Genomic DNA, 22,196 nt, shown 5'->3' on the forward strand with positions numbered 1-22,196 from the left:
GTCCTTATGCAAAGCCGTGGGAAGCAAGCACTTTGTGCATGTCACAGGGTTACAAGCTTCTAGAAAGTGGGCTGTTTTGAGGTAAGATTGGAGAAAGGGATTTTAGGAAAGACTCATCAGTTTTATTCAGTCGTGAAAGGTGATAATGTGGTGACTCAGAGGGCCTCATGGTGTTCCTGGAGAAAGTGAATGGCTTCTACCTATGGGAGAAGGGACTCCCATGGCCTTCCTGGAGGGTTCGTGGAAGGGCAGCCAGTTAGTGGTGTCTGGAAGTCCAGAGAGTACTGGGAAAACGTTAGGCATGCACGTAAGTCTGGAAAGTTCATGTTAAAGTTTAGCCCACCGTCAAGGCCAAGTCCTTCTGATTCAGTGGCTTCATAGGGACATTTATGGGCTGCTTCTGGGAACTCCACTCAGCCTGAAAAGGGACACACTTCATGCTGCATTTCCTGCTGCCTCTCTTACTGGCCAAAGGTTCCATTCCCATGTGGGTAATAGAGGCTTGATTTTAGGAAGCTGCCGGTCGAGACACGTGGGTTCCCATGTGCTATAAGCAGCCATGGGCCAGGCTGCAAAAGAGAAAAGCAGGGCGCTTTCTGGCAAGTAAGTCTCTATCTTCTAAATAGAACAGATTCTCAAGCCCAGCTGCTGCCAGCCTTGCTTATTCTTTGTTCCAGGAGACAGTTCCCCACGGGCATGTACCTGTGAAAACAATCTCTCGTAAACATTTGCACTGTTGTTGAAATTTCACTCTAAAATCCCAAAGCCAGGTAAAGCCTAATTGCCAGTTTCACTGACAGAGAAATCCAGGCATCTTTAAAAAGTGATTTGTTGAGTTGTCAGGTGCTTGGAGGGATGAAGGGAAGCATTAGGTCTTTCTAGTTTCTATGGGCTTCCAGGGTGTGCTCACACCATATAATCCTTAGCAGGTCCCCAGCTGGCCTGCAGCACTCTGCATGGCTGCAGTTGAAAACACCATGGGTGGCCTGGCTGGGTCTAGAAGCACAGCTGTTTGACTCCCTGCGTACTTCCTTCTGTGGGGGAATCACCAGCACAAACCCTCTGGAAAGTCTTTGGGACTGGGCCTTGTCTGAGAAGAGGTAGGTGTGGCTCATCCTCTCTGAGTTCCCCACCTGCTGTGTGACTCCTGTCACCCTTGCCCTGCCCACAACGGTCTGCATCCTCATGACCCTGTGGGGGTGAGGTATGGGGCGAAGAGAGAGCAATGATAGGGAATACATAAAATGAAGTCCTTTTAACCAACTGCCAAAATTATTAATGTTATGGAAGTTGAGGCATGAGGGAAGACTCAATTCTTATTCTAACTAGCCTGGGAACTTAAACTTCTTTGAACCTCTAGTCTTGTAGGTACATCTGGACCTCCAGGTCACCCACACATACATCCACCTGGCTTCCATTATCCAGACCACCAGGACCTGACCTGACCTCCTGGTCCCCGTCTTCCAGACAACCTGGCATCCACCATCCTCACTGCCTGACCCCTGACTGATACCTGTTCTGGACCAATACTAGGGCTCAGAATGCAGGGCTCATAATTCACAAGAGTGTACTTCACACTATGAAAATTTTTAACTTTCATCTTTGGAACATGTCTGGTTTCTGCCTAGCTGTGTTCCCTGTTTGCAAACTCCAAGAGTCTTGAATGAATCTTTATTATATATTTCCAGCAAGGCCTCCAGACTCCTTTTGAGTTCCCTTGATAGGGGTGTAGAAGAGGAGATGGCACAGGGCAGGGGTGCACATCCTCCCCAGCACAAGTAACATCACTCAGCAAAGGACTTGGCAAGACAAACACACTTCATTTCTTCAGCCTGGTGCAAGCTGAGGCCTGAAAGCCATTATTTTGTAAAATCACACACTATTACCCTAGGGGGTCCCTTTGATTTTGTGGAAAGCAACAACCAGAGAGGAAACCGTGAACAGTAACATGTATATTTCCATTGTAGTCTGAGTCAAGGGGGCATGCGCCCCAATTCTCTTCATCCTCTTTCAGATCTCGGCAGATTCTGACCTCTCCACTGCACAATTCAGAGCCTGGCACTCAGCAGACATTCAATAAACATCTGCACCCAGGGAAGACAACTTGCTGGGGCAAGTAGGAGTCAATCCTTCGTCCCTCCCTCCCTTTTTTCCTCCCTGGTGACCTTTGGGGCTCTGGTTTCCTGTGAGTATGAATTATTCATGTATGCTCATAGATATCAAATTGGCCCTTCCCAGGTTGCCAGCAGGGTGGGGCAGGGAGGTGGCTTTGTTCTGTCTCTAAATAGGAGCAGCCTTGTTCAAACAGCCCTTGCAGGTGGGTGACTGTTTTTGCTAAGTCATTCTGGGGATGCTCAAAGCCCCATTGTGAGTGAGATTCTTCCTGTCCTTCCAGGCTCCTCCTCCCTCCCCACCCTTTTAATAGATCCTGAAGTGGGCTCAAGCCACTCTGCCAGGCTCACCCTGCACTTGCACCATGGCTTTCATTGCCAAGTCGTTCTACGACCTTACTGCTGTCAGCTTGGATGGGGAGAAAGTAGATTTCAATACCTTCCGAGGCAGGGCGGTGCTGATTGAAAATGTAGCATCGCTCTGAGGCACAACCACTCGGGACTTCAACCAGCTCAACGAGCTGCAATGCCGCTATCCCAGGCGCCTGGTGGTTCTTGGCTTTCCTTGCAACCAATTTGGACATCAGGTGAGGGGTCCCTTGTATTGCAGTCAAGGAGTTGGGTGGTCTAGTAGGCTAAGGGGAGGGAAGCAAGACTATGCATGCTGGAGTGTCTGGAATCATGGGGTGTGTTTTGCTAATCCAGGTCTTTAGTATGTGTGCCTACCAAGGGGAAGTATACATGAAGTCTAACTGTCTGTGACTAAAGACTGAGGGTGTGGGTTTTTTATTGTTTATTGTCCTTCCACTGTATTCCATGAGGGCTGGTACCAGGTCTGTTTTTCTCTCCCTGTGTCATCAGTACCGAGGGTACTGAAGACTCTCATTAGATATTCGCTGAATAAGTGAATGGAAGAAATAGAAGATCAAGAATCAGACAAGGACCGAACTGATTCAGGAGACCTTAGTTCTAGCTAGTGTGGGCCCTGTTATTGAATGGCTCTGTGCGCAGGAAGAGTCACTCCATGTTTCTGCTTTAGTTTCCTCATCTGTAAATTAGGGATAATACCACTTATGTCCTAGGGTTATTGTGTGGCTTTGAGGATATGATAAACAAAAGTAACTTGAAAAGTATAAAGTTATACAAATACAAGCAACATTATTATTTGGATCGAAGAGTTTTGTTTGTTTGCAATCAGCCAAGCGGAGAGTGAGTGTGGGGGAGAGCTGAGGGTGTGCAGTGTGCCCTCGGTGCCCTCTGGGCATCACCTGCACCCCTCTGTCTCTGATTACCAGGTCAAGGTGTTATAGATCTTCAGCCCGCACACGTCAAGTTATCTTATAGGGATTCTTCTATTTTCACGTATTATTTGAACGGCACAAGCAGGCAGGATGTCCTCGACTGAACCCTCTAATAGTAGTCCCCTTAGTTCAATTCACAGGGGCACGAAGACAAGGAGGGTAGCAGAGGTGCACACGGGAAGGCTGAAGGGTCCCAGTGACACACCTGAGCCCAACCGTTCCTGCTCTGACTGTTCCTTCCTGGCCTCAGTCTGTTTCTAGGCTTGGCGGGAGCAGGAGAGCTGGAAAGGGCAAAGCCTAGCAGTGTCCATCTGGCCCTAGAGATGCCTGCAGCCTCACATCACTTCAGGCTAGCTAGTTGCTGGAGGGAGTCCATAACCCACCAGGAGCCAGAGAGCCATTTGCACTAGAGATAAGAAGCCTAATGGGGATCAACTCTAGGCTCGAGATGCCATGATGGCCTAGAACAGACTGTACTAATTGGTCCTAGTAGGTCAGAAGGAGGAACTTTCTCCCAGAGGGAGATATCTGACTCTTAGACTTGGAGGGGGTGGAAAATGAGGGTTTCTGTGGGCCTCTGGGGACGTCATGGGTGGGGAATGCTGAAGGGGACAGATCAGTGATGATAGTGGGGCGGGGGAGACGGGTGACCAGGAAAGAGAGGTAACAGGTTCAGGCTAAAGCATTCCCAGCTGAGCAGAGTGAGCATGAGGGGCAGGAGTCGGGATAGCGGTCTAGAAGCGAAAAGAATGATAATTACACATTTGCAACCTTTAGCCCTCAAGCACTTAGTTTCCTTAATTCCCCCTTTCCCTGGCCGATGCCAGAACCCTATACCCTCTATCCCATGTAATTCACCCCTGCGGGCACTAAGAAATTACATTTAGAATACATTCATTGATGTCTCTAACTCACATTGTCTTCATGGCACCTGAAAACTAGACTTCCCTCATCAAAGCTTCCCCCTACCTGCACTTAGATACAGGACAAGGCAAGGTGAAAGCAAGAAGCTATACATCCCATTCCCCTAGGCCTGGACCTCACCCTCAGTGTGAGGAGCTGAGTAGAGCAGAGGCAAAGGCCTCACCATTCACATGTAAATTGAAGCAACAAAAACAAAACCAGGCCCTGGTTGGTGTAGCTTAGTGGATTGAGCACAGTTCGATTCCCAGTTAGGGCACATGCCTGGGTTGCAAGCCAGTCACCAGCAGGGGCAAGTTCCTAGCAGGGGACACATGAGAAGCAACCATACATTGATTAAAAAAAAAAAAAAACAGGGCAGAGAGAAAGGCCAGGTGGCAGCAGAGGCTTGTGTAGGTGTGTGTGGGCAGGTAAGTTGAAGGAGGGTTCTAGGTGGTATGACCTGAGCCTCCTTTCTCTTTCTAGGGCCCTGAACCTAAGGTTCTTGAAGCTTCAGACAGATCCCCTAAGAACTGCTCAGGGTAGATTGGAGAGAGAAGCAACAGATCAAAAATGCTAAATCTGTCAGTATAAGAACAACCAAGTTAGGAACTGCAAAAACTTTCAGAAATGGCCTAGCAAAAACCAATATCTGTAAGCGAAAAAATCTTAAAAGTAGGGCAAAGCAAATACAGAAGGAAAGAAAAGGAACAGAAGGGGAAAGGGTACATAGAAGAGAATGATCCCGGGAAGGGAGCACAGAAGCTGAAAGATTTGCATGATGTGGACCCTCATTTCCCTTTCCCCTTTTCCATCTCTTTGTCTTTTTCCTCCCCCAGGAGAACTGTCAGAATGAGGAGATCCTGAACAGTCTCAAGTATGTCCGCCCTGGGGATGGATTCCAGCCCACCTTTACCCTTGCCCAGAAGTGTGAGGTGAATGGTCAGAACGAGCATCCTGTCTTCGCCTACCTGAAGGACAAGCTCCCCTACCCTTATGATGACCCATTTTCTCTCATGACCGATCCCAAGTTCATCATTTGGAGCCCAGTGCGCCGCTCCGATGTGGCCTGGAACTTCGAGAAGTTCCTTATCGGGCCGGAGGGGGAGCCCTTCCGCCGCTACAGCCGCACCTTCCACACCATCAACATTGAGCCCGACATCAAGCGCCTCCTCAAAGTTGCCATATAGACACCAGCCACTCAGCACACAGGTCTCCTACTGCATCCAGCCCCTGTGTGTCTTTCCTTAGGACCCATGGCACCCTCAGGAGACACTGCTGGCCCTAAGCTTCCCCTTGAGGTCAGTCTCCTTCTCTGAAGGGCATTGCCTTTCCTGTCTGCCTGTCTCCCTTTTCTCTCCCAGCCTTCTGGTTGGTGATTTCAACATGGGCCTCCGAGACTTGGGGGGGGCTCTGGACCTTCACAGAATGATGGCACCTTCCTAAACCTGTGTGGGTGGTGTCTGAGACTCGTGAAGGCCCCCAGCCAGCCTCCTAGCTGAGTCCAATAAAGGGCAGGTGTGGAAATGGCCAGGTTCTCCGTGTCTTCTTCCTTGACAGGGTAGCGGGATGGTACTAACTGCAGGCCGGCACCCGAAGGCAGGGGCGAGAAGGGCTCTGATCAAGGGGACACCTTAATTACTATTTGGGGAGCAGGCCCCCGGTCAAGGTGTTCGAAGGCAGGTAAAGTTGCCAGGAAGTCAATTGTGTTGTTCCTCTCTGGCTCTTCTCCAGAACTGTGGGAAGGAGGTGATAATGAGGAGGGAAGAAGGGGAAAGACCTTTGTTTTCGAGTACTAAGATTTGAGGAGTCCAGTTCGGAAGAAGTCACTATCAGTGTGGGCACTGGGCCAGTTAGATATGACCCAGAACCTTGAGAACTTCTTGGGAAGTCAATTTGGTGAACTTTGTCAGTAGACGTTAACAGCAAGGGCGTGGAAGGTGAAGTCACTGCTACACAAAGGATAATTCATCTGTTTCCTGGTCACCTTGCCAAGGAGCACTTGTTTTTAATCCTTTGTTAGGCTGACCCTCCCTCCTTCCCGAAGTTCCCGTTACGCCCTTGTCTTTCTCAGACTCACCTGACGGTGAGTTCAGGCACTAGACACACACGTTTGGGTGTGGGCAACGAACCGGCTTCACGTCCTCCTTCACGAGGGGTGGGCAGCCAAGGGCCTCCCTTCGGTCAGACTTCACAGCGGGACAGCTGTTCTCGGGGACGACAGTCCTGCTGAGTGGCTTTGTGAAGACGTGCCCCAGGTTCCTCATCGAGTCTAGGCCTTCAAAACCATCACCACCATCAGGGCCAGGTGCTCTCGTGTTCTGGAAAAGACACCTGCCCAAAGGCCACCGCCCTGTCATTTGCGCCACAAACCTCTTTCTGGAAACATCTCATTTCACATTTCTTTCTTTGACCACTAGGTGGAATATTTTACTTCTTTATTGAAGCCCTTGAACTGTTCTCCAAACTTAACACACTGCTTGAGAACCCCAGTGCTGATGGGGAAATGCTTTTCTCATACCGTGTCCTTATTTTCTAAGAACTTGCATCACCTGAGAAGCAAATGTGGAACAGAGGTTAAGAATCCCCACTGTCTGACCTTCAATTAATGTTTTATTTCAAAGGGGTAACCTGAGTGTCACGGTGGGAATCCCCTGGCATCTTCCTGCAGGGCCTTCTGCTAAATTAAGTGTCCTTAACCTGACTCTGGAAAACTCAAGCCTTTCGAGATCCTGCTTTGAAAGCCAACATTAGGGTATGGATTTGGGGGCCAGGGCAGGACCAAGCACTGACTTTAGAGCAATAACCATAGAGACAAATTGCTCCCCTGAAGAAATGAAATATAGAATTCATGCTGGATGCTAGAATGATATGTTCATCATCTTGATAGTGCTGTAGCCTGTCATTACATCCAATGAGAGTTGGGTGTCCTGAATGTTGGCGTCATGCTACGGGCCATTTAGGGCCTGATGTGCCAGTACAAAGTGTTGGGTCTTTCCCACAAGGCTCAAATTGAAAGAGTTAGAGGCCCCAAAGGAATAAGGATTATAGTGTAAGTGATTTTGCAGGGTCGGAAAGAGCCATAACGCTAGGAAGAAGGTGCCCCACTTGAAGAAGGAAAATGCACTTGCTTCAGAGGGGAGCTGCCCAGTCTGGCTCAGGAAGGAACAGAGAAGGCAGGACTGGAGGAACTTGTTTTACAGGGCATCCGTTTACCGAATCTTTAGTTGTGCTGTTATTAACAGGGAGAGAAATGAGAAGTTTCCTTTCCTTAATCCCTCATCTTGTCTGTCAGCCTTGACACCCTCAGAAGAATCAGCTTGTGGTCAGAAACAGACAAAACAAAGCTTAATAGAAGCACCCAGTTTCCTAGACCAACAAACTCAGTTAACCAGATTTCCTTGGGGCACTCGGGAGGCGGGGAGCGGCCTCACCAGCAGGCCTTCCCCAGAGGGAGCGCTGGGGTGGAGGTGAGGCAGAGATGGTCCCTTCTCTGAGGGCTCTTACAAAACTACAGCTTGGGGAAAGGGGTTTTGGAGGACCGAGATCCAGGCTGAAACATGATTATTTCCATGACTATGTTCCCACAGCTATTTGCCCTCAGTTTAGAAAAGAGTCAGCCAAACTCTAACAGGTGATTTCTTATAATCCCCGTCACAACCATCATCGGAACTGCCATTTTCCATGCTCATAGACTAAGTACTTTAGATGGGTTAGGTTAGTCAATCTCATGCTGACCCTGTGAGGGATTGTTATCTCTATTTAAACGGAAGGTAATCGAGTAAGACACCTGCCAAGGACAAAGGGCTACAGAGTGGCACAGCTGAAAGTTAAACCCAGGTCAGCCCGACTCCCAAGCCCCCGCCTTCAACCCTGACAACAGTGCATCCTTCCGTCTCAGTTTCTGCAGAAACCACTGACAGCTGCCTACACACCACTGTACAACCCAAGGACCTTTCACTTACATCATTTGATTTAAAAACTCCACAAAGGAGGCATGATTATCTCTAGTTTTCCATGGAAGAAACCAAGGTACAGATGGAATGACTTGCCTAATATTCCACCACGAGTAGGTGGCAAGGCTCACGCTAGACCCAGGTTTCTTGATTTCCTTTCTCCCCAACCATAGTGTCTCATGAGAGACTTGTACTACAGTCAAGAAGTGTACATTCTAAAGCCAAGAGCCTCAAATGAAGCCAAGTAACTTAACCTTGCTCCCAAAAGAACAAAACCAAAAGGGTTCTTCATACACTGAAATAACACTGAACATAGACTTTTTAGTGGTAACTTACAAGTTACCAAGTTTGTTCAAGTAACAAACCATACCCAGATTAAATCACATGTCAATTCATTAGTATTGGGAGAACCCAGAACCACTGGAGGAAGACAGAGAGCTGGCTAAAACAGCACAACAAACATGCTGAGCTTTGCACTCCCCAGACCTGTATGCCACGGGGCACAGAGAGAGTAAGGTGTCAGGACCAGCCCACACCCCCAGCGACACCTGCAGGGGGAGTCGCTGCCTCCTTGCCTCTCAGGGCAGGAAGGTAAAAAGGGCTGCTGCTTTGGCCTGATGCCTCTTTATTCACATGGAAAGACAGAAACTCAGTAGAACTGGGTTCAAAAGGTCTTTATTCTTTTAGATCCAGAGAAAAACTCTAGAAGATGAAAAAGAAAGCATCACAAAACACAGCACGATGCTGGTATAATAATAAAATGTGTGGGTAGGATCTTATGTTTTAAATTTGTATATTCCAAAATAGATAATTACATAGTATGCAATGGATGAAGATAACAGTACAGGCATGTAAAATCATACTCTTGAGCTCCAAATGACTAAGTTGGAAGCATTCAAACTCCAAGAAGGGACAATTCTGAGGCTATAATGGGCTTAGTGCTGTTATTTAAAGTAATGAAGCATTTTCTCGGCTTTCTGGATTCAATTCACCAAATGATTTCCTCAGCAGGTCAGATATAGATTTGCAGAAAGTGGAAAACATTTTCTAGGAATAAAACAACTGATTTGTAAGGGGCAGCTGACTTAACTTTTCCAAATCTTACATCTTGGGCTGACAGGCCTAGATGGCTCTGAGTGTGGTCACTGACACTCTCGACCTCTTCCCAACCCTGAGAGACCCTCATATTCATGTGTGCTGAACACTCTCATTGAGAGGGAGCCGCTGGCCTGGCTGTGTGACCCCGAATAAGCTATTCGATTTCTTGTGCCTTCGTTTCTTTGGCTCTAAAATCAGAATAATGGTACTTAGTGCATGGAGTTGTGAATGAGGACTAAATAAGGGCTTAAAAAGGCCTTGGCACATAGTGAGTACTCAAGAAACCTCAGTCATTATTATTCCTGTTATACCTCAAAGCTTTTCCCTGGTACCAATAATGAACATTTTGCTCACTTTTTTTTCTTATAAGCAAAGCCTAAGTTCACAATGCCCAAGTCCCTTAGATATGAAGAGGAAATAATTCTGTTTCTAATGCCTGGCCTTTTTAAGTTTGGTCTCACAGTGAGAAGAACCACTGAAGCCATCTCCTTGTGTCATTCGTTACTCACCGGATCTCCCAACAGTACTGTAAAGGAAGTACACTATCCATTCTGATGAGCCTAGTTTTTTAAAAAGGGGACAATAAAGTCCAGAGTAATGCTGTGCTTAATGGTTATACTGCTACCAAATGGCAGAGGCCTAAATGCCACGGTTTAGGATACCCAAGCTAGTGTTCTTTCCAAGTAAAATATTCTAAGATCCCTGTGAAGCAACTGAAACTAAATTTATATTAACTAAATTTATATTTACATTTATAGCCTAAATTTATATTTAAATCTCAAGCCTTTCAAGCTCCTGCTTTGAAAGCCAACATTAGGGTATGGATTTGGGGGGCAGGGCAGGACCAAGCACTGACTTTAGAGCAATAGCCACAGAGACAAATTGCTCCCCCGAAGAAATGAAATATAGAATTCATGCTGGATGCTAGAATGATTTGTTCATCATCTTGACAGTGCTGTAGCCTGTCATTACATCCAATGAGAGTTGGGTGTCCTGAATGTGGGCGTCATGCTACGGGCCATTTAGGGCTTGACATGCCTAAAGTACTAAGATTTGAGGAGTCCAGTTCGGAAGAAGTCACTATCAGTGTGGGCACTGGGCCAGTTAGATATGACCCAGAACCTTGAGAATTTCTTGGGAAGTCAATTCGGTGAACTTTGTCAGTAGAAGTTAACAGCAAGGGCGTGGAAGGTGAAGTTTTATTTTTAATAAAAATCTTTTAACTAAATTTATATTTAGTTAATCCTCAGAAGACATGCCGGTACAAAGTGTTAGGTCCTTCCCATGAGGTTCCAAGAGTTAGAGATCTCAAAGGAACAGGGATTATAGTGTAAATCACACTTTAATTCTATTTATTCATATTAGCTTAAAGTCCACACTTTATTCAGATTTCCCCATTTTCACAAACGTCCTTTTTCTGGTGCAAGATCCCATTCAGCATAAATTACATTTAGGTCCTCATGTCTCCTCAGGTTCTTTCTGGCTGTGACAGTTCCCAGACTTCCCTGTCTTTGATGACTTGACGGTTCCAGGGAGCACTGGTCAGGTATTTTGTAAACGTCCCTTTACTGGACGGGAGCTGTATCATCCATTTCTCATGATTAGACTGGAGTCACAGGTTTTGGGGAGGAATGCCACCAAGGTAAAGTGCCAGTCTCATCACATCACATCAAGGACATATGCTGCTACGTGGCTTATCCCCTTTGATGCTAATCTTGCTCTTGGCTAGGGTCTGTCCCCCTTTCTATACTATTCTCTGGGAGGAAGTCACTATCCACAACCCACACTTAAGGAGTGGGGAGTATCTGCGTAAGTTATTTGAAAATCTTTGTATGGGAGATTTGCCTATTCTAATCTATGTATGTATTTATTCAATCATTTGTTTATATCAGTATGGACTCATGAATATTTATTTCATAGTTTGGGTTATAATCCAGTGCTATTTAACTTTTTATTCAGATTGTCCCTGCTCTGGTCACTGGGAGCTCCTCCAAGCGGCTCTTCTGTCCTCCTGACACACCCCATCACTGTGCGTTTTCTGAGCACTTTCTTTTTCTGTGGTGCGAGATGCTCCCAGTTCATCTTGTACATTTACAGCCCCCATCCTAGAATAAGTCATTTCTCCAAGGAGCCCTTGGCTCCTTTTACTGGGACCAAGATCTGGGCACTAGGTGAACTCCCTGTCTGGCTGCACTGATGTGAACTGGGAACTTAGAACTCCCAGCTCTAGAGAACGCCAATCCCCTAAGTTACTTCTTTTCTTTCGAAGAATAGGTAAGTGTAGGCAGAAAAAAATATGCAAATATTTTCCATTACTAACTCAGAAGACAAGCCATCAGGCTTGCTGTATTGTAAACCAACACAACAGAGCTACAACAGCACGGCAGGAGGGTGGTCAGAACAACAGAGTCATCTGTCGGGGGTCATCAGGGAGAATGCTGACGGTATCCTCAGCTTTGCCACACAACAAACACAGCATGGTGTACTCCTAGGGCAAGAGAAAGTGCACGATTACCGATTACCGTGAGGAACAGGGAGAAAGATGCTTCCTAACTGACTCAGGTAAAACTGTTCTCTGCATCGTCATGGGTGTTCTTTCTGTACAAGAGATCAGTTTCAACACCTATAAGCAATGTCTCCAGTTTACTCTGTGTATCCCAGAGCCTTTTGTTATACCGACAGAGTACATGCTGATGTTCTGTTTACTTGCAAAAGAATGTCATTTTAGACATGCCTGGCCATTTTGTGGACTTAAGAAATAGTGCTGCTATTTGAAGTAATGAAGCAATCTGAGTGCGAACCCCTAAGGACAAATTCCTGGTCTTAGAGCTGTTCCTATCTAGAATAGTTAACACTAATATGAAATAGAAATATTTTTAAAACAAGAAAAAAGGGAGAAAATTCCTAAACCAAAAAAGCTATTTTTATCTACCCCAAGAAAATAAAAAACTATGTTAAATCCACTAGCATGTTAAGCGTACCTCATATTCAAGTAGGTGGTTGTCTAGAATTTGATCTATTTAAGGAATTTTAGGCTTCTTGGGTTTAACAAATGTTCAGACTGGTGACAGAAAGGATTCTGTTTTAGGTAAACATGCTTAGGGCAAAGTCCTATTTTTATAGTGGTACCTTTCTAGGGCATTTAATATGGTCCTAAACAATAGGGACATTTCTTTTAAACCCTTTGCTTAAAAACCTTTCATCTTCTTTAGGAAAACAAACATCCACGTTCAATCTATTAGTATGTCCATGCCTGACATTGAGATTGCTAGCTCTCAGGAAAGTGATCGGTCAGGGCAGTTTGTGTTTCATGGGTCCAGAGAGTCACTAGAGAGGCAGTCGCAGAGACGAACAATGACCACAGTGCAAGGTCTCAGAACCAGGGACTGCCTTTCCTGCCTCCAGTGGGCTCAGCAGAGGAGTTTGGCTCTGGCAGTGGAAAGATTATTCCTTAAAGACCGCAGCTGATTTTTTTTTTTTGCAGCTGATTTTTCAGTCTACTCTGCACACACAACAGAAATAAATAGAGTCTAGACATCAGCAAACATGAGTCTCATGAATTAAAAATAAAAATCCCCTCTCTCCAAGGTCTTTTCCTGCTCTCAAATACTTTTGCTTTTACCCGCCAGACTTTACTGGTAGGATGGCACCCTCTCACTGGAAATGAAGAAGCAGAAAGTAATAAAGTCAAAATAGGAAAATGTGAAGCTAGACAAACACCTGACTTTTCCACTAATCTATCCATTGGCAAGTTTTTATTAAGTGCCTAAATATTCTGCAATGTGCTAGGTACACTAGTAGACACGAGAAAAGGCAAGGACAAGGTCTGACCTTGCAAAACTTACAATCTAACTTGGGAGGAAGAAAAAACCTAACATATGGTATAAGATGATCAAGTCAATAAGACAGATTACACCTGCACTCTTTGATTTACAGGCGGTCTGTATTCCAAATTTCATTGTAGGTCAACTGTTAGGAAAAGACAGTTTCCCACAGAAGTAGTTGTACCCAACAGTTAGGTTCCCAGGAAATCCAGGCAGCCTTTTAAATTTATATTATACAAGTACTATAGACTCTAACCATATATAGCAGTACTTCTGTGGGAAAATATGTCTAGAATTCTACCTCGGAATGTCAGAAACATATCTCTGTGTACTGCCAGGAATGTGGTGGGATTAGGAAATCTTTTATCAAAACTAGTCAATTTGGGAGAATAAAAATCGCCCCCAGTCATTCATGGAGACCCTCAAAGCCCCCACCTACGTTCAGCCTGAGGGCACAGACTGGGAAGCAGGGTGGCGAGGGCAGGGGGATTCTTGGGTAAGACCAGATCCTTGTTTTACTCTGAGGGTCCCCCGGCCCTTTTTCTCTATCACTATCTGTTATTTCTGACCCCAGGTCCTCCACTTCCTGAGTTCACAGAGGAACAGAAAGCAGCCTCACAGTTCCCCTCTCGTTTCTTGGGGCAAAACATAGTTATTTTAATGGCTTTTAGGGTGATATATCTGTGATCATTTATAATGTACTTTCTGTTTAAACTCTGTACTTCTGTGTCCACTTTTCCCTGTATTCCTTTAAAATTTATTTATTTTATAGAGAGAAGAAGAGAGAGAGGGAAACACTTATTTTTATTTTATCAGGATGATGTTCTAACCAGCTGAGCTACCCAGCTGGGTTCCCCTCTATTCCTGCCATCAGAAAATTTTACTTAGTTTAGCCATGGTACTGTGGTTGTTTTATAAATAGAATCCTTATTTTTCCCAGAGAAAGGAAAGAGGTGATGAGAGGATGAATCAAGGGCGTAGCTAAGTAAAATTAAAGATTTTAATTTGTTTTTAACAAATAAAAACAAATAACTGAGAATAACAAAGAATAAACAAAGAATAACTCAGTTAAACAAAGAATAACTGAGTATATTTAATGTAAAGAAATCTTAAATCCCACGGGGAAAAAAGAAGATGCTAAAAGGAGAGAAGGTAACATACAATTCCTGGGGAAATGCAGCAAGGGTAAGCATTAGGGAGGAAGAAATAAAAATCTCCCTCTGTAACAGCAGGGATGAGAAAGTCCCAAGTCAATGCTATGTGTGGTACATAAGGAGTGTGGTGGGCAATGAGAGAAAGCGAAGCTGCAGCCCAGCAAGACCTCTGGGATGAGGACTTTGGATTTTATACTGTAGCTAAAGGTAAGCTGTGCAAAGGCCAGTGAGGTAGTTTGAAAGCACCATTTTAAGAAAAATAACCTGATGGCAGAATATAACACATGGGTAGTGGGGAGGGGATTCTGGGAGAGATATGCTGGAAGTACAGAGTCCAGTTTAAGAGTTTTTTTCAAGAGAATTTCACTTTTCCTGGGCATTGTGAGTACAGGCTATCTTCCTTTACCTTCCTTCTATCCCACAGTGATTTCTGGGGCAGCTCTGAAAATGTCTGTGTTCAGTCATAACGGGAAATCAGCTACAGTTTGTTGTACATACTTTGCAGTATATACAACAGCTCAATTGGGGCATAAACAAGCGATCTCGACGTCCATTTAGGGGCGCTAAAAAGCTCACCTTTAGAAGCTTCTGGAAAATAGCTACAAGCGCTTCTTTCCTCCCATAAAAGAATAAAGCTGCTCCTTCAAGCCCACGACACGCTCATTCCCCTATCTGGCCACCACTCATTCACTGAGATCTGGATTTTGGCCTAAGCTATATACATCATATAAATATTTTTGAGGCCTAATTTTTGGATGCTGAGGAGATGTAGTCAAGATGTTATTTAGATTAAGCACAACATATCAGACCATATTATGACAAGTGACTTAAGTGCTTTCTTCCTTATTAAAATGAGTGAGAGTGGATATATTATTTTATAACATGCTGTTATGAAAGATTTTATTTTTCCGAGTTACAGGAAAATCTGAAGGGTTTTTAAAAACTCCTTTACCTGTTAAAAGCTCTAAAGTAATATTTATATCCTATGGGTGAACATTTAGTTCACATGAAATAAGGAACTCAAGCTGGAGGTTTGAAAACGGAGGCAGGGAGGCATGGGCGCAGGCTGTGGTGTGTCCTTGTGGTTCCCGGTGCGGCCAGGCTCTCCCACCTAATCCTGCTTTTCCTTCTGGCCATCACACCTACTCCAGGCCTACACCAGCCTATAGAATTCTGTTGTTCTCTTCTCATGCTCTCATGATGGTGTAAGGACTAATCCTTATAACAAATTCCTATTCTCTTTCCTTACAGTGGCACAGCTTCTCTCCTCCAATCTTGACACATCCATTTTCTTATTTTACTTAACAAATAATATTAGCATGTCTTACTGCAGTTGAGACTACGGAATCGCTCAACTCGACGTGCCTACCAGGGAACCCTTCTCACAATTTCCATGCCCAGCAAGTATGGTGGCAGTGGGCGGGCTGACACCCGAACCAACACTGCAATCACACAACTGGGTAGGGACAAAAGGGGCACAACGGTCACCTCAAAAGAGCTACAATGTGCTGTTCTTCATAAACAAAAGTGACAGGACTGAGAAATCATTTGTAAGGCACACACTCTGACTGCTGACTCCTGTAAAAACAGGTTTGAGCAGATCGGCTACATCTGAAGTCTCTCTCTCAACTTACACAGAGAGGGATGGTCTCACTTAACATTCGCTAGTACTTCATTTGTGAAAACTATATCTAGATTTTCAAAGGTTCTTTTATTATCTCCCCTGCCCGCACAGTAACATACCCATGTTTACACATTTACCTGAAATTCATCCATGATACTGAATGTATACTCATGCCTGGCTACTACATGATGACAATTCTTACACAGATCTGCCGAAACAGAGAGAGGCATAGTGGTTAAGTCATGGAAGGTGTCTTTAGACAGTTAAATTTCTATTCTCAGCAATGGCGCTGCTTTAAAAGAATCTTAACTGTCATATTTAACACGGCAGGATACCCATTATAATACCTTCCTTGATAAGAAATCTGGAATCTGTGACAAAGTAACACTGCATAATTAAGGGCCAATGTGCATATCCTAATTCCCACTGAAAGCTCTGTAAGGTAATCAATGAACGAACATGCAAACGTGTTGTTTAAACTAGCTAGACCTATCTATGTCAAGGCTTCTACTCTCAGGAAGGACAGAAACTTTGCTACTATAATCGATCAAAAATCAACAACCAAAGCTAGATGCCAGACTGAATTTAATGGTAACAAAAGACTCTAATAAAAACACATGATAATAATGCTTTATTGAGTGTTTACAGTGTGCCAACACTGTTTTTAAATACTTTCAATCTGTTTATTCACCTAATCTTTTCAAAAACCCAAAGCGGGAGACACAATTTTTAGGGATACAGAAACAAACGCACACTGTGGTTATTATGTAAGAGACTGGGTTAGGAAGCGCTAGAACCAGAATGCAAATCCAAGCATTCTGACTCCAGAACCCTTGCTCTTTTTTAAAAAGATTATATTTATTTATTTTTAGAGAGAGGGGAAAGAAGGGAGAAAGAGAAGAGAGAAACATCAACGTGTCAGAGAAATCGCATGCACCCCAACCAGGAGCTGGGCCACAACCCAGGCATGCGCCCCAACCAGGAATCAAGCTGGTGACCCTTTGCTTTGCAGGACGACACCCAACCAAGTGAGCCATGCCTGTCAGGGCGGAGCCCTAGCTCTTCACCACTACAACCTACTACCTGGAACAAAACTGAGTTAAAGGTTACTTGCAAAGTATCATTATTTGTGCATTTACTCCTCATATGCTCAGAACACACCAAAGAACCAGGAGACAAGCCAGGGGGGGATGTGCACAGCTTAACTGCTTGTCATAATACCTGGGCACTAAAGTATGCATACACTTAATTTACTCATAGAATTTCTGAATGCCAATCTCAGAATCAATTTATTTTTACTACACACAGTCTATTTGTTTGTTTCCCAGCACTGAGGATGAGAAACAGTATATAAGGGTAGCATATTTACAGTAGCAAAAGAAACACCAGACTGACAGTGAAATAGATGAAAAAAGCTATGTAAGCAGAAACAACACTAGATCATAGCACTCAGGGACATTTAAAATAGGGGCAAACATCAGTTCTCAGTCTCTGGCTAAGATCAAATGTACACCGCATGATCTCACCTATAGGAGGAACCTAATGAATAAACATACACTAATGAACAAAATAGAACCAGAGACATGGAAACAGAACAGACAGTGACCAGAGGGGAGTGGGGAGGGGGATAACGATGAAAAGAAGGGGAAGGGACTAGTCAAAGAACATGCATATCCCTGGCTGGTGTAGCTCACTGGATTGAGCGCAGGCCTGTGAACTACACGATCGCAGTTTGATTCCCAGTCAGGGCACATGCCTGGGTTGCAGGCCAGTTCCAGGCAGGGGACTCACGAGAAGCAACCATACATTGATACTTCTCTCCTTCTCTCCTTCCCTTCCTCTCTAAAGATAAATACATTAAAAATCTAAAAAAAAAAAAGAACATGCATAAATGACCCATGGACAAGAACAACAGTGTGTGGATTGACTGTGGGGGTGGGGGGACTGGGCAGAGGAGGGCAAAGGGGGAAAAATGGGACAACTATTTAATTGTAATAGAGTAACAATGAAAAAAAAAGATCAAGTGTAAAACAGGGGCAAACAGCCCTGAACATTTTAATAGCTGATGGAGGACATCACTGTGTTACAGTACAGCAGGTGAAAACTCACATGTATGATCCTAAAGTAAAAAGAAAAGGTCTCAATATCTTGTTTCAAAAATGATAAGTGCTTTTAAAAAGGTGATGCCTGAATCATAAGCTTTGGTTCTCTCCAAAAGTCATTTAAGTAGGCTATCTGATGCTAGATAAATGAGGAGTCATTTATAATTTCCTCTTAAAAACCTAACTACTAACTAGTAACTATGTGTTGCAATACAATACCAAAACAGGCCTCATAATGCTTTGCACAACATGCCAACTTCCCAAAGTCAACACCTGCTAACAGAGTTGCATGAAAAGAAAAGGTCTACTCACGATCATAGGTAACTATTTCTTCTCCATCTTCCTCTTTCAGAGATTTGTTTGTGATCAGCATAAAATCCCGCTTACCGCACACTGCACAGCCTGTAAAGTTCAGCAAGAAAGATCCATTCTCCAGGCAGATGTTACCCTAAAATATTAAAAATGGTCATTAAATTTTCTTCTATTTCAGAATACTTGGTGAAAATGATTAATAAACTTAGAACCTCCAAAGGCAAAAAATAAAAAGTCAAAATTCACTTGCTCAAATGTAACACCAATTAATTTTGACATTATCTTCCCTCTAGACGTGCTAAGTGAGGACATTTCCTCCAGATGTCCTCATGGTAAATGAGTGGTAGAGCTGCAAGTCTCTGAGGTCTGCAACTATGTTTAAGAGAACTAAATGCAAGTGGATACTTAGGAACAATTTAATGAAGCTTTAATAATATATGAAAAGGAAAAATTGGAAAACCTAATAGCCAAGAATATTAGATAAGGTATATCATATATAAACTAGAATGAAAATACAATCAAAATAGAAACATGGCCAATGATGAAAATTATCTTAACACTGTGCTCAGGTGACTGTTGAAATAGCATTTTCTGAAGCCTTAAAGATACCATAAAATCAACTCTCGACTCCATAGACGTCAGTCTGGAGGAAGTGTGTGATTCAGGCAGGAGAGGTAAAAACTCCACAGTTCCTTAGACTGACACCATGGCGTTCGAAGGCAAGGGTTTGGCTTCATCACCAAGAAACAACTTAGGCTCCTGGCTCAAAGAAGGTCTTTGCTAACGGCTTACTAATAATTGTTTGGAACTAAAACTCATTTCATAAATAATGTACTTCAACCTCATTTCTGACCAGCAAATGTAAAGAGTATTTTTAATAGTTAATGTGATGAAAAACCATTCAAATCAACATTTCACCAGTATAGCTGTGTGCTTCCTACTGAGTGGAGAATCCGAGGAAGAGTCACAGGCTTCTTCCTTCAAACAGTTTATGAAATATCAGGGGAATTAAGACCCAGATGAAGTGATGTTACAGTGAAGCTTTCCCGCATTCCCTGCACAATTAACCTCTCCCTTCTGAATAGCTCCTCAGTGCTATGTATTAAGGAGGAGATTAACTCTGGTGGAGGGAAATCAAGCCAACTACCTTGTTTGTTTTTTAGAGGGGGCGGGAGGGAGAATGAGAGGGAGAGTAATATCAATGTGAGAGAGAAACACCCATTGCATGCCTTTCAAGGGCGCCCTGCCCTGACTGGGGACCCAACTGTGCAACCTAGGCATGTGACCTGACAGGGAATCCAAAGGTGACCTTTTGCTTTGCGAGACAATGCCCAACCAACCGAGTCACACTGGTCAGAGCTAACTATATAGTCTGAAGACAGTAAATCACAGGCACATGCACTAAACTACTAAAGGGGGGTGGGGGGAAGCCCTGGGATTAAAGTACTGGATTGACCAAAAAGTCCATTAGTTTTTTCTATAAAATAAAAAACATATTTTTCATTTTCACCAATAACTTTGTTGATTTGGACATTTTGAGTATGTCCACTATCTTCCACGTGGTGTAACGTTGGTTGTTGTCAATTACTGTCTCGATTTGATCAATATCAACTTCAACTGGCCTACCTGACCATAGAACATCATCCAGTGAGAAATCTCCAGCATGAAACTTAGCAAACTACTTTTGACACGTTCGATCAGTCACAGCACCTTCTCCATACACTGCACAAATCTTTTTTTGTGTTTCAACCTTTCTTCAAATAATAAAGCATAATATGCCAAAAATGCGCATTTTTTCCATCTTCAATATTAAAATGGCTACAAAAAATTCATTAATTTTGATAAGTTTTTAAAAAATGCATGCTGATGGGACAGCTGTCACAATGCAATCTAACAAAATTGTTTCCAATGAAGTTAAACATAACTAAGTGCTACTAGAGCCATCTTATGGAAAAAAACTAAATGAACTTTTTGGTCAGCCCAATATAAACTTCCAGCTATTAAAAACAAGTGTTTTTTGCTTTGATTAAAACAACACCAGACTCTATTGAGGTATAACTTATTGCCAGCATTATAAAATCCACATATTGTAAGGGTATTGATAAAAACCTTTGATAAACATATATGCCAAGGTAAACACTCAAGATATAAAAGTTTCTATCTTCCCAGGAAGTCCCTTCATGCTTTGTAGTCCATTGCATGGATTTATCTGTTAACAAACATTTGGGTTTTGGGTTTTTTTACTATTATAAATAAAGCAGTGATGAAGATTCATGCACAAATGTTATGAGGACATATACCTTTCTCTTGGGTAAATTACTAGAAGTGGAATTGCTGAGTCATACAGTAAAGATATCATATAAACTTTATAAGAAACTGCCACACTGTTTTCCAGTTTTCATTCCCACCAGTGGTGTGTGAGTTCCAGTAGCTCCACATTCCCACCAGTACAAGGCATTATAATTCTTTTCTTTAATTTTAGCCATTCTAATGATGTAAAATGGTATATCTCATTGCCTACCAACAATATTGTACAAACAATATTACTCTAGAATGGGAATTGCCAGGTCACTCAGTACACACATCTTTAACTTTATTTGATAATCCTAAGCTTCTTTTCAAAGAGATTGTCCCACATGAGTTTTCATGTTGTTATATATCTTTCCCAAGAGACTAAATATTACTCTTAATAGTAAAAAGCAGAAGAAACCATACAGATTCTCTGTCTCCCACCCAATAGAAGAATCCTTGCTCTTTTGTTTCCCCCAACCTTAAACTCTTCCCTTCCTATCCTAGTCACGACTAACTTTCAAGTTCCAACGTAAGTCCTTCTTTCTTTTGGGAGACCAGTGCTACTCCCTATTGCTCTCCCCATTCTCTAGACTTGAATGGCATTTATGGACTACACTACTCATTTCTAGTTAATCACATACTCCCCTAAAATGTAAGCCCTTAGGCTGCACAGAAGTCTGTGTAAGATAGAAGTCTTATTTCTTCGGAGCAAAGTAATTTAGCTACACACATATAAAAGTCCAGTAAGTATAATACCTTGAATGAATAGGAATAAACAAGCTTTGCAACCTCCTGAGTTTGAGAGGAACAGAGGTTTAAAAGAAAATAATAGCCAGGAAACTTAAATTCTAGTCTCGGCTCTCATACTAATTACAATGTGAAACTGGGCAAGTGATTTCGTCTCTCGGGGCATTAGTTTCTTCATCTGCAAAACTAGGTTGGAACAAATGACCTCAGAGGTCCCTTCCAGATCTAGAATTCAGTAAGAAAAATTGAACTCCATCAAATCTAACTTGAGGATGAGACTAGGGGTAGGGGTGGGGGTGTCTGCTGTCGGCTGGGCTGACAGTGGTGGGGTTTCCTCTGTTGTCCCCCAGAGCTATAGAGGAGTACGGTGAAGCCTGATGTCAGCCAAAAGGGCGGGGAACGTTGGGAAAGGACCGCCACCGGCCGCCCGGTAGCTGTCAAGTGCCTAAATACAGCTACCGGGTCATTGGAATAGGCAGAGCCGCCGAGTTCTCCCCACCCGCGCCCGGCCTCGCGGGGGAGGCAGGCCGAGGGTATGAGAAGCCTCCAGGAAGGGGCACGGGCCAAGGGAGCGGGAAGTTCTCGGCGCTCACTCGCTCACCCGATTGGGATATTCCTTCTCCACACAGTCGCCACACATCGCAACACAGTTACCCGGGAAGGTCCTCCAGGGCTTCCGGGAAGACGAACCTCGCGAGAGCTAAGAGAAGGTTCCGCATGCGCCCTAAGTACTCGACCCTGGGGTATTCAGTCTCTGAACGCTGTCTTAGTCTCC

General features: G+C 43.8%; 2 protein-coding genes across 4 annotated transcripts; one reads left to right on the top strand and one right to left on the bottom strand.

The window, feature by feature from the left end:
- Positions 1-2,377: 2,377 nt before the first annotated feature.
- GPX2 (glutathione peroxidase 2) lies at positions 2,378-5,843 on the top strand. Its single transcript, XM_037031368.1, has 2 exons — positions 2,378-2,698; positions 5,152-5,843. The coding sequence occupies exons 1-2, from the start codon at positions 2,477-2,479 to the stop codon at positions 5,500-5,502; spliced, it is 573 nt and encodes a 190-aa protein (XP_036887263.1). The 5' UTR covers positions 2,378-2,476; the 3' UTR covers positions 5,503-5,843.
- Positions 5,844-10,779: 4,936 nt separating this feature from the next.
- On the bottom strand, positions 10,780-22,142 carry CHURC1 (churchill domain containing 1). 3 transcript variants are annotated; one of them, XM_037031370.1, is made up of 4 exons: positions 22,023-22,142; positions 18,458-18,518; positions 16,106-16,176; positions 10,780-11,854 (listed from the first exon to the last, which is right to left on the bottom strand). In XM_037031370.1, exons 1-4 carry the CDS (start codon positions 22,059-22,061, stop codon positions 11,762-11,764), a joined length of 264 nt encoding a protein of 87 aa, XP_036887265.1. In that variant the 5' UTR covers positions 22,062-22,142; the 3' UTR covers positions 10,780-11,761. The 3 variants fall into 3 exon arrangements, with proteins under 3 accessions (XP_036887265.1, XP_036887264.1, XP_036887266.1); XM_037031369.1 differs by having other exon boundaries at positions 18,383-18,518; positions 22,023-22,135; XM_037031371.1 differs by lacking the exon at positions 16,106-16,176 and having other exon boundaries at positions 18,383-18,518.
- Between the last annotated feature and the right edge of the window lie 54 nt (positions 22,143-22,196).

The sequence above is a fragment of the Sturnira hondurensis genome, unplaced genomic scaffold (genome assembly GCF_014824575.4).
Source record: "Sturnira hondurensis isolate 20B ecotype Veracruz unplaced genomic scaffold, ASM1482457v3 Scaffold0021143, whole genome shotgun sequence".
In the NCBI taxonomy this organism is placed as follows: Eukaryota; Metazoa; Chordata; class Mammalia; order Chiroptera; family Phyllostomidae; genus Sturnira; species Sturnira hondurensis.